General features: G+C 41.6%; 1 protein-coding gene across 5 annotated transcripts in view; it reads left to right on the plus strand.

Annotated features, from left to right (window-relative positions):
- LOC124281224 overlaps nucleotides 1–12181 on the plus strand; it is a 44874-nt gene extending 32693 nt beyond the window's left edge. For 4 of the 5 annotated variants that reach the window (XM_046717247.1, XM_046717250.1, XM_046717249.1 and 1 more), the window contains exon 2: nucleotides 10734–12181. In XM_046717247.1, the coding sequence (XP_046573203.1) occupies nucleotides 10779–11483 (705 nt within the window). In that variant the 5' untranslated portion in view covers nucleotides 10734–10778 and the 3' untranslated portion in view covers nucleotides 11484–12181. Of the gene's footprint in view, nucleotides 1–2677; nucleotides 2740–10733 lie in introns of those variants that run through there. The other variant, XM_046717248.1, reaches the window with a different exon arrangement.
- Nucleotides 12182–12885: the final 704 nt, after the last annotated feature.

A 12885-nucleotide genomic window follows, 5' to 3' on the forward strand; every position in this document is an offset into this window, starting at 1 on the left:
TTTTGACTTTCTCTAAAACACAAGATGATATTACACCCATGTCTTTTTTACGTTCTCTTAAACACAAAACGATGTTACACCCATGTCTTTTTGACGTTCTCTAAAACACAAAACGATGTTACACCCATGTCTTTTTGACGTTCTCTAAAACACAAGACGATGTTACACCCATGTCTTTTTGACGTTCTCTAAAACACAAAACGATGTTACACCCATGTCTTTTTGACGTTCTCTAAAGCACAAGACGATGTTACACCCATGTCTTTTTGACGTTCTCTAAAACACAAAACGATGTTACACCTATGTCTTTTTGACGTTCTCCAAAACACAAAACAAGACATACAGTTATTTGATGGTGATGTATTTAAATGCTTTATATTAAAGAATTATATGCATCACCAATTCTACAATTGTGTATGTAACTTTGTTAATGATTAATGTTATTATCTCCATAGAAGTACAGAACTTTGTATGCTAGTTATTCCAATGTTCAATAAGCACACATTTGTCCGATATCTGAGTATATGTTTATGGAAAAGGCGTTCTAAGATTTTGCCCGATGCATGGGACTTTTTCAGTCAGTAAAATATCTTTAAAAACAAAGAATGTCTCACAACAGGCGTGGTGTTCACCCAAGTAACCTCTGTAATGGTCAAATCCTATTTCCAAACACATACGTTCTTTCCCCTTACATTTAACATCAAGATGTCCACACTCATTATTCTGGTACATGGTGTGACATAAGAGTACAGGGTAACCAGCGCCACTTTACCTAACTATGAATGATAAGAACTTGTAGCTTGAAAACAGTGTAAGAATCTACACGGAAACGTCGCTCTATGCAAGAAACAAGAAGTTGTTATCCATAAAGTCAATGCTTTGTCATTGCCTCGCCAACTTCTAGAATGCCGATCAAACAATGATAAGAATTTTTAAAGTTTTAATCGTTTATTATCTGTTTTATCTACCAAATATGAACCATAGTTCTATGAATCTGTTCTACTGTTCTTCTATTTAGACGTGATCAATCAATCCATCAGAGAATTACTCAGCTGTTCTCCTTCTACATCGTATGTGCTCAATACTTGACATGTTGACTGAAATGGCACTTATGCAAACAAGTCTGAAGTAAGAGGGTAAGGGCTGGTGGGATCTGCCTTTGAACCCAAGAATAAATAACTTTAATAACCTAATTCTATGTAAATATTGAGCATAACCTTGATTTATCTTCACACACACAACACACACACACACGGATTGCCACACAAACAAGCAGGCACAGGAACACGCACCCGCACACAAATACACGCGCACATACACACACAACCATACTCATATGAGTGGTGAGTGAGTGAGTGAGTTTAGTTTAACGCTGCATTCAGTAAATATTCCAACTATATGGAGGCGGTCTGTAAATAATCGAGTCTGGACCAGACAATCCAGTGACCAACAGCATGAGCATCGATCTACGCAATTGGGATATGATATGACACGTATCAACCAAGTCAGCGAGCCTGACCACCCGATCCTGTTAGTCGCCTCTTACGACAAACATGGGTTGCTGAAGATCAATTCTAACGGGACCTTCACGGGTTCATACTCACATGAATGAGCATGCACATTACACATAGGATATTCACATATTTCCACTCGTTTTACTTGTCCCTGGTGCGTTTCAGCTGCATAACAAGCCTCCGGGGGAATATTTCGAACAATAGTTCAAATTTAAAAGGTATTGTTATTGTCTTTAATGCATTTCAGTTTCCTGTAAAAGTAGCGAGGGCTTAATTTTCGTTTTCTTAACCCCACAATGGTGATTGATTAAGAAGTACCGCAGCTTGTCATCAAAGCTGTAGATATTTGTTTAAAAATCTGACATAATGTTTTTCAAAACCAAACTTCGGCGATGTATATATTATTACTAAAAGCTATAATTCAATAAGTAAGTTCGTTAGTGATAGTCACATATACAACCCATGAAGACGTGACGAGGCAGCGGGAGCGCTTTATGGGTTGAACAGGATTCGGGTTGTCGGTGATATTACTTAACTGGCAAAGCTTGGACAAAAGATATATAAGAGGGGTCGATGCGTAGCGTCTCAGGTCAAAGACTCAACCAAACATGGCTCAACTTATGTTGTTACATTCACTGATATTCCGACACAACATGTCAGGTGCAAATCGATTATACATGGCTTGTTGATCTTGATTGATATATATTGATTTTCAAATGCACGTGTGATCGGTAGTGTCAGTTAACATATCACTCGCGGGCAAATACTCGACCCTAATAATATAATACATTCACCCACGGGAACTCAAGCAAAATAAACATTAATACATTTCCACAATGAATAGCCCTTTCCGTTCTAGAGTCACCAATTTGTAAAACCCTATCTATTAACAGGTACCGCCCTTTCAGGCGTATATTACCCACACACGTCAAACAAACTTTTCATATTTAACAATACGTGTTGAGCCAAATAGTGTACTGTGACCAATGCTTTCATGGTAGCAGTTTGTGAATACTGATTCAATTCAGCTCGGTTGGTTTTCTGTAGCCACAATTTACCCTCAGTGATCCGCACACCCGGGTAATTGAGTCTTCGATAAACACCCGGATTTAGCCGCTTGGTTAGTATGACGTTGTGCGAAGGGACCTCGGGTGGAGATAGTGTCATATTGACAGACGGGAGGTTGGGCGACGGGGACGGTGTGTTTTCAAGCTGCTCCTATAAGGTATGTAGTCCCATTGGGGCTTAGCAGTGTGAGGATAGACTTACTTGCATATATTCATACAGGTGTTACCAATATTACCTATAAGATGCTCATTAAAAAGTACAAACCCCAAAACATTGTTTTCCAACACACTTTCATTGATTTGTTTCAATGTACATTGCGTAATTGTTTCACAATTATCATTGTCTAAATGTATTTCGCAATAAGATGAAGCGTTCTTGGTGTTTTTATGAAATCTCCACATTTAAAGGACATTCTCGTCCAGTGCATAAAGCATCTGATCGAAGAGCGGAAAGTCGGGTGTTTCATCTACGTCATATCACAGTGTGTTAAATATGCTACTTATTGTTGCCCTGACTGGCGCACCGTGTAAAAGGCATAACGCAGAGACTGTTTGTCTTGGAGTCAGGTAATGTGACTGAGTGGGGTACCCATGTTATGCTGATACGCGGTATCGGTTTTGTTTAGGATTATACAACCGGCTTTAGATGAAGACTAAGATAAGCAGATCACGCCCCCACATCCACCCAAGTTTACACCCCACCCCTCCTTCCTCCAAACACACACGTGCACAGAGGTAGCTATAAGAGCAATGCTCTTGAACATCAGGTGTAAGCCTTTTCACCTCATCTTTATAGTTTAATAAGACACTCATCGGAACTGTATATATAAATAATTTACAACTTTATATCACTGATCACTGACATATAACAAACATCTCGCTACCTATCACTCCTACTGTGTCACATTATACTTTGCTGCTACTCGGAAACTGGCCATGTTTACGATCCAATCGATATTTGAAAAAATCTCCTGTCTTTATCTGAGGGATCTTCTTGTTATGTCGCACAGTTTCTTCTAACTAAACACAACCGAAGTCTCCTGGAGAAATGTGTTAACCAAATAGGTGTATGATCGAGATCTCAAAGCTCTTTTAGAACGGCCTCTCTTCTGGCTGTGATCTGTGGTCAGGGCGTGCAGTACAGTTATGTAATAGATTAGGTCAGGTTTCACGTCAGGGCGAAATGACGTGGTTGGATTGTATTTGGTGTCGCTGTTGTGCCTAATGACACTCTACTGTTGGAGATTGGAAACATGAGACTGTGAGTTGGGTTAGTCACAGCTCCAGGTAGTACTCTGTCGTACAGTCCCTGAACCGCATTACTTTCCCCGCTGCCTTGCCCTCCCTCCAATGCTAAAGCCCTAAATGAAGGAAGTTAAGGTTTCCTCAGGTTCCTCTGTATCTCACATCTCACTGGTCTCCTTTTCAATATCAAATTCAGCTATTATTTCCGTCAAGTTTATGTTTCCTGTTACTAAACGTTAGTTAAACCATGTATTATTTCGAGGCCTCGAAATAACCCCAGCTTTTGCAATACAGCTATCGATAATACATAAGCGAGCGAGTTCGCAGTTTGCATCGTCCGACTCCTCGAGCGTTGCAAGTCCACATCTCCCTTGATGAGGTCACTAACCTGAACGAAACCAATGTTGTAAAATCTTCCTGAATACCTCCAAATACACGATAATTTTCAGGCGCGTAGCAAGTCATTGTTTTCGTGTAAGCCCGATAGGTTACCAAGCTTCACATTTAGATAGTATTGAGGGCTTGCCCAGCCTTTTCAGCAACAATCATATGTAAGCCCGGGCTTTTTTCGTTATGGTAGCTTCGCCACTGATTTCATACCAGTTCCAATTTCCAGACAAGTGTGGGAACAAAACCTAGACGTTTACCACTTTAGCGGAATACGTGGAGACCGGCTATAGTAGCCTATGATATTAAACGTTGCGATTGTGGTATTCGAACAGGTTCATGGTTTAGTCGCCGCAATTTGCTGTGCAGAGTTGCCTCCCTTGTGCACACCAGAAACCAGTGATTGTTGGTTTGAAAACCGGTTCGCCCTGATTGTGTTTCTATGTTTGCCATCACTCTACCGCTCTTGTGAGTTTCACCAAATAGTAAACATCTTAGTCCTGCATCAATTCTGGGCCTTCCCCCTTCCCCAGCGACATGCTGTGGTGTAAGTGGAATACTTTTCAGCTGCGTTAGACCAAAGTCATTTCCACGCTTCATTGTATTGGAACACGTGATAGGAGCGGTGGGGTAGTCTAGACTAAAGCGTTCGCTCGTCACGCTTAAGATCCGGGTTCGATTCCCCACATGGGTACAATGTGTGAAGCCCATTTCTGGTGTCCCCAGTCGTGATATTGCTGGAGTACTGCTAAATTTAAAAGCTCCGTAAAACCATTCTCACTCACTCACTCGAACATGTGATCTTTATATTCTTGCTCGTCTAAAGAACCCAAACCTTCACAGCGAAATAAGGCACTCAAAATTACCTGGAAATCTGGGTTCCATGGTTTGAATTCTGCTGAAAATCTACTAAGTGCAACCTGTCTGATGTAGAGGTTAACAATGTACAGCTTGTGAAACATACATCTGGACTGCGATAAGTACAATGTGGATAACCGCCTCCGTGGTGTAGTGGTTTTTAGAGCGTCCAGAGAGCGGAAGGTCGCGGGTTCGATCCCCAACCGCGTCATACCAAAAGACGTTAAAATATGGTACTTGTTGGCCCCTGCCTGGCGCTCGGCATTAATGGGTACAACAAGGACTGTTTGGCTCGGAGTAAGTATAATGTGTCTGAGTGGGGTATTCATGCTTCACTGCGGCATGGTATCTCAGTGGGCTAGCACTGTAAAACCAGCTTCAGTCTGGGCTAGTACAAGCAGCCGCACATACACATACACACGCATGCACGTCGTCATATGAGCGAAATATTCTCAAGCACGACGATAAACCCAATTTCACCTAATCTCACAATGTGGATACTTTGAGTTTATGTTTCCTCAATAGCGAAAGAGTATAAACTTATTCATAGTAGGTACGAAATGCTCAGGTATGTGTTAGATTCATGCTTTATAATCGTACTGCATTCATATAGTTAGTGCCCGATTTGACTTGAAAATCTGATCATGCCTTGTTTTCATTAACCATATAAAAAGCGACGAAAATCAAACGGATAACTTTATATTTATCTTTCCAAAACAGTTGACAGTTGTGACCAAACTTCACTCACTATCTTATATGTAAAACTGTGTCCGAAAGTACGAGGCCGATGTTCCTGAGGTATGGTTACAATCTCGTTTTATCCACGAATCCGCTAACACACCCGTATGTTTACAAAATAGAACCTTATGTCGTGTTTGGAAAGTTAATGAAAAAGTAAGAATATATAAATGCTTTTAATCGGGTCCATTCGGCTTTTTCCGTTATTCACATAATACCTGACTATTTTAACTTGAAGACGGCACAGGTGCAATCAATGCATGCTGTGAGATGCAGCTTGATGGATGCATGTACTTCTAGTATGGATTCCTTTAAATTATTAATATTCACAAATGTTCGCTGGATTGTTTGTACGGATAAAATCAAGTACGTATTTCTCATCAAACCGGCGATTAGCCGAGCTCTGATCAACAGCATATGTGACCTTGTAGCGGTGTAAACAGTTTAGACAATAGAAGATGCTTCCGTCAACTATGGAAGACAAGTAGGTAATCTATGGCTAGTAAGTTCATGAACTTTTACTGAGGGTAAACTAAATATTGACAAAACTTATACCTATCTATCAGGCCTTCGGGAAGTTCAAACACCAGACAGGCGCGTTACATCAGGGCGGACACAAATATCCCGACTCACTAATGTGACGGGTTCAACCACCACCTGCATTACTTGTAGTCTTACATCGAGGTCATCGACTGGATCATCTCTCATTGCTTTCGTGTCCATATATCTTTACTGTGTACAGGGAATCGTATGTTGACTTGGGAATCACGAGCAACTAGACGTCACCTCAATACATTTCTTTAAGCCGATGAAAACTGGCTCTGAAATGGCTGTTTTCCTGGTATTACACTGTCATGATACTAACTTATAAGCCAAAAAAATGGATATGCAAATATGTATTTTAGTTGGACTTACTACGGTTTTGTTTTCATTGAAATAACCGTCGCTGTAGTTCCGATATTTACAGAAGTCAGGCGCGTAGCAAGCCAATTGTTTCGTGATAGCCCTATAGGTTGCAAAGGTTTATATTTCGATGGTATTGAGGGCTTTCCCAACCTTTTTAGCAACAATCATGTGTAAGCCCGGGCTTTTATTATAATGGTAGCTAGCTGGAAGTACTCGAATCCCGTGTGTTTACATTGCCACCACTACATCCAGGTAGACTCTTGGTCTATACAATGTTTCTAGAGCGTGTAGCCTAGTGCTTGAAGCCTTGACTCAACTCGTCCTATGAAGGTCCCGTTAGAATACGTCTTCAGCAATCCATAGTTGTTGTAAGAGGCGCCCCGTCGACAAAAGAAGAGAGAAGTACACAAAGTACTTATTCAGTTGTCAGGCTTCCATTTTGTGTGGAAGCTGTGGTGGCTGAGTTGGTTGGACTTCATGTGACGAGGTTCAGACGCTTCACTTTGAGAGTGTGGGCTCGAATCTCGGATGGGACTCAACCCTAAAGTACTAGATTCCGTATTTCACTGAGAAAGTGGAATTCTAAAATAGAACACGTTACAGTTTGGCAACTTTCTAATAGGCATTGTGTCAGGAGTAATTGTCAGAAGACCATTGCCCTTCTCTGAGGATGACTATTTAGTGTAGACAAACCGTTTTGCTGTATAGGCACCACTATTTCAGTGGTATTGGGATATTATGCACCTTTGTCGTTCTACTGTCTAAATATACTTGCATTTATGGACATACTGACAATCTACAAATCCTAAATTCGGTAGTGCTATGAAAACTGCAAGGGAGTTTCATCTCATTGTACGACCAAGTGAGGAACTACATCTTTGAAAACGAACGAACAAGTTAATTTAACAAGTTTCGTAGCACTTTGTCTATTTTATTGACACTGTATATCAGCAAATTTGATTGATATTATGATATCTCACAGCATGTTTTATTGAAATGTATTGTCCCGTCCCTGTCCTGTGCGTGTAAGTATGACCGAACGCTGTTGACATGAACATACCAGCCCTCGCTGAAAGTGAGACGTGGACAATTAAAACCAGCCACATTTCCACGTATTCGTGGCCTGCTAAAAGCCCTTGTTGACAGCTTAATGGTGGGTATCCAAACACTTTAACGCCTGATATACTTGTATATGATTATTTATCAAGGTGTATTTTCATGTAATACACCACGTGTTAGCAGATAAAGACATTCCCGTGTGAAGTTTACGAGTCCCCGCTATCCCCTCTGTGTGGTGTATGTAGATGCTTCAAACATACGTATGCACAGAGCGTGTGCCTCTCCTACGTCCTTGTCGTATCTATAAGGTGAGTCAAACACAAAACCGTAAACTTAACATCCATACCATAAACTCACTGTTTATGTTTACTTATGAAATGCGTGTTTGCCGAGTCATTAGAACTCTAGAAACCCTTGTTCTACTCTGATCAGGGGCGGTGGGGTAGCCCTAATGGTTAAAGCGTTGGCTCGTCACGCCGAAGACCCGGGTTCGAATCCCCACATGGGTACAATGTGTGAAGCCCATTTCTGGTGTCCCCCGCCGTGATGTTGCTGGAATATTGCTAAAAGCGGCGTAAAACCAAACTCAGTCAGTCAGTCTACTCTGATCAAGCTATGTTCTTTGATCGCATCAGAACCAACGGTCCACTCCACCAGCACTGGCTGGTCCCCGTTGGAGTTAGAATTGGTGCTTAGTAACCGTGACAGTTGAATTGGTTGTAAGAGTGAGTGAGTTAAGATTTAAAGTCACATCGGCAATATTTCAGCCATATCGTGACTATGGTTGTAAGAGGCGACTAAGTGGATCGGATGGCCAGGCACTGTGAATTGGTTGATCTCGTGTTATCGTGTCTCGGCGGAGTGGATCGTTTTAGCGCCAAATTGCACTAAGGGGTCCATAGTTGATTATCTGCACATGATTTGCGGCGTTAAACAACATACACACACACACACACACACACACACACAGGGGGTATTGGGTTGGGGTGGTATTAGAATATTATTACACTCTTACAAAGCGTCTTACCTTTTCCACTGGGACCCCAGGTCAACGAGGGGGGAGTGTCATATACCACAGCTGACGTGGTGGTTTACAACGCCTTGGAGAGTAGTTCAGATGTTATATCATGGCGTGACAGCTCTATGTGCAGGCCTTAAACATTTACGGCATTAGTTGAAGACTAGGACAGTAACCACACCGCACCTCCAACCGCACACACTCACACGTGCATGCACGTCACTATAAGAGCAATGCTCTTGACCACCAAGTTTAACCCCTTTTGCACTTATCTTTAAACTTCAATAAGACAGTCACTGGATCTGTGTATAGATATTTTACAACTTTATATCACTGACATATGGAACTTTACCAAATAATACGTGTTTTGCAATCTTGCAGTGAAAGGAGACAGAAATAGTATATCTTTCGAAAAATGATATTCGTCTCGTGTCTTCTAATTTCTCCCGTACACCCATGAGGATGGTGATGACAAACCTGGACGCATATTCAAGTCAGACGGGTTCCGAACCAGCGATCACAGGTTTGTGGCACGCCTGAGGGAAGAGTCCCTTCACAACGAACCGATTTAGCAATCAGTGTTTGTTGTGAGAGGCAACTTGATGGATGTATGTCCTCGTATTCCAGTTGCTTAGATCGATGTCGATGACATCATGGATTGTCTGGTCCAGTGATGACATGTAACAGTAATATTGATGAGTGCGGCAACAAACAACAAACTGTTGCTTCTTACACGACTGGTATACCCACACCACTACATGGTCATGTGTTGCCTGGTCCGACATGTAGTAGTGCAAGCGCAGCCTACCCAGGAACCAGGCAGCTAGGTGTGTCGACCAAGCGTCATACACAACACACACTAAAATTTAATCAAACCAAGTCTCTGTCGGACTATGTCGAAGCAAGTACAGAGTTTATTATAAAGAGGGTTTACAAGGTAGCTTTATCAACATCAAGGGTGCATTTCTTTCAAAGAGTGAACGTTAATAAAGTCTATCTTTCAACTGAACAGGTTATGCTCAGACAGGTATAAGTTTGCAGCTGGTCTGCTGTAACATTTGCACTGACAAACCATTCCTCACCTTCATTGATTTACCTGCAGTAATTGGCGTTAAATTGGCCGTAGAGCATTGCCATTCGTGATGGCAACTCTGACGTGCGAGATGTCAGCGCCGAAGTATCCAATTTACCGTTACGAGACCAAGAAAATTTGATTCGAGCTGTTGCACGGAAACCTACCGTCAAATCATCAATATTTCAGAGGCAGTCCACTCATTTGGATATAAATCAACCAATAACGGCGATATGGTCAAGATTGCAGGACCAGTCGAGTAAACATGGTTTCTAGACTTGAGTTGTTTCTGTCGGGATCCTGCTTGAGTGAAGATGCAATATAAACAGCGTGCGTGCTTAACCATACATGTGTTCGTGTGTTTTTAACCCGTGACGACAGTATCACCTGAAGTTCGGTGTCAGTGAACGTTCCTCATTTATATGTATGTTTAATCTGTTTTTCCATTTAGAGCTGGGAGTTTAATGAAATTTTACATGAACCTTTTAAAATATTCATTGAATGTTTGTTGTTTTGGTCGGTGTTTTCTCAAGGAAACATGTAGGCCAGTCCAACACATTGTAAATATATGTTTTGCTGCAACCGTTCTAATACGTGTTTGGGAACAGCAGTGACATATACCTGCAGGTCTTGCAATAGCGTCTATTTCGGTAACGCTGAGATGAAGTAACGCTGATAATGCGTTTCCAGCACAGAGAGCTGGATCCACCCATGTCATGGCAAATCTACGATTGTACGAGAAAACTTTGCCGTCGACAGTTTCTATTTCAGGATCGTTTGAACCTGATGGATTTGTTTGTAGAATATTTATTATTTGAGTTAGAAATTGATCTGACTGAATTATTAAAGTTATGTATTTGTTTCTTCAGGTGTAACCGAACGGATTTAACCCTGTGGTATCAACTTAAGCAGCCATGTCCAGTCGGAAGACATTTCCCGGAATGGCCAGTCACACCGTCACCAGGTCAGAGTTCGAAGACGGGATATTAAGAGACAATGCGAGATTTGACAACAGACTAGACAATGAGAAACGACACGTAGATAAGGCTAAGCGGGTTGTGGTTCGTGAGTATGACAAGGAGAGCCAAATGCTAAAGCAGAAAATGGCATCTGCAGCTCAGAGGAAACCTACGTATTATAGTCAGACATCTGTTCCAAATGGGGCAACTGGAAAGAATACGGGTTCAAGAGTGAATACAGGTCGTTCGTCCAGACTTATCCCCGACTATGAGTACAAACAGTATAGGATGCGACAGAATACCGACCAAAACGATACCGTTAAGCAGACGACAATTGAAACAAAGCCCGAAAAGACTCCGAAGGTAGCCGACGAAGCACCCAAACAACAAAACGACACCGACGTGACCGATGAAAAACGAGAAGCGAATGGCAGTGCGAATCTTGATCTTCCTGACAATTACGTTTCCACAAGACGAACACGACCCCCAGAGAACTTCTGGACTAACCTCAGTACACCCAGACATCTTTCAAGCGTTCGCAATGTACGGGAAAGACTTGCTAAGGAATTCGGCAAGCCTAAATCCAAGTCCTCATCTCAAAGACCAAATGGCACGGGGCGTTTACCATTAGTACAAGGAACACGTATGGATAAAAAGTGATAGCTAAATCTGTGTGAATAATATCTATTTAGTCAGCATAAGGTGGAACTGCCTCCAACAGTTATTGCTAAGGTGCCGAGGCTGTAGCTTACTTCAAAGCGGTTGTGGATATGTGTGTGCAGCCGAGTAATGGCGTCTACTGGCATCGATGCCAGGCCCTGGTTGTGTTAGTAACGGTGGTAATTTCACGATCTTGACACGTAAGAATTCGGCACAACTGTGGAGGACATCAGCGAAGACTGCACGCCACAACAGGTGGAGGGAAACACGAAGGGGAGATAATCCATTCTCTTGGATGTTAGACTAACATTCTGCACGGAAAACAATTCTGGATGACTGTGTTTTTCGAAATGCTAACACAGAGTACTGTGTCTTTACATAAACAGTTCCTGTGGAAGTAAATCGTGTGAAAACAATAAGGATAAATGCCTATATGACTGAGGCGTGCTCGTCTTGTTTCTGGGTTCGAACAGAAACGGATTACTCGTTATGTTATTTCGTTTTCCATAATGTCTTTGAGTTATTGTGTTGGTAAATAATGGGTTTATGTATGCAATAGTCTTTAGGTACATAAGTTCTTTTTGATCAGAGGTTCTCATAGTTCTATCAGAATAGACTAAGAGATTTATTTTTATAAATTATCACTTGATTTATTGATTAAAATAGTGCAATCACAATAAAAATTCAATTCAAATTTAGATGGTTCCTTGTGATCTACCTTGAATGAATGTTAAATAGAAAATATGACAATGAGCTAATCCGCGAAAATCTGGTTTGGAATTGGTCTTCAGCAACCCATGCTTGTTAGAGGCGACTAACGGGAGCGGGTATTCAGTTTCGCTGACTTGGTTATTATCGTATCCCAATTGCGTGGATCGATGTTCATGGTGTCAATCACTGGATTGTCTGGTCCAGACTCGATTATTCATAGAGCTGGAATTTGTTGGTCGTAGCGTAAAACAAACAATGAGCGAATGAAAGTTATACGCCGACAGTTTTACAACGTTAACCAACAGATTAACACCATTGGCTGGCATCTTGAGAAACGATCCAAGAGACATAATCATCCTAGTAATTACCTCATGTACCCCACTGGTGTCGTGTCTTTCAGGCACGGACCAACTTAGTGGTATAACCAACTTAGTGGAATGTCTGATCGATTTCCGACCGTGTTAAACCATAGAGACATAGTGTACTTTCTGAAATCTTGCCCCTGAAACAAGGACTGGTCAGGTGAGCGTCAGGATTCAATGTCTATGTGGGATATCTTAGTGGGGTTGCCTGTAAAGTCATATTTGACAAACAGGAACGTAAACAGATACGTGCACATCGCTATATAAGAGCCACAGTCAGGAAAGTTAAACCCCATATAAGGTCAGTCTTACAACCATGGATACTGGTC

The sequence above is a fragment of the Haliotis rubra genome, unplaced genomic scaffold, assembly GCF_003918875.1.
Source record: "Haliotis rubra isolate DU_JTF1 unplaced genomic scaffold, ASM391887v1 Scf280, whole genome shotgun sequence".
Lineage (NCBI taxonomy): Eukaryota > Metazoa > Mollusca > Gastropoda > Lepetellida > Haliotidae > Haliotis > Haliotis rubra.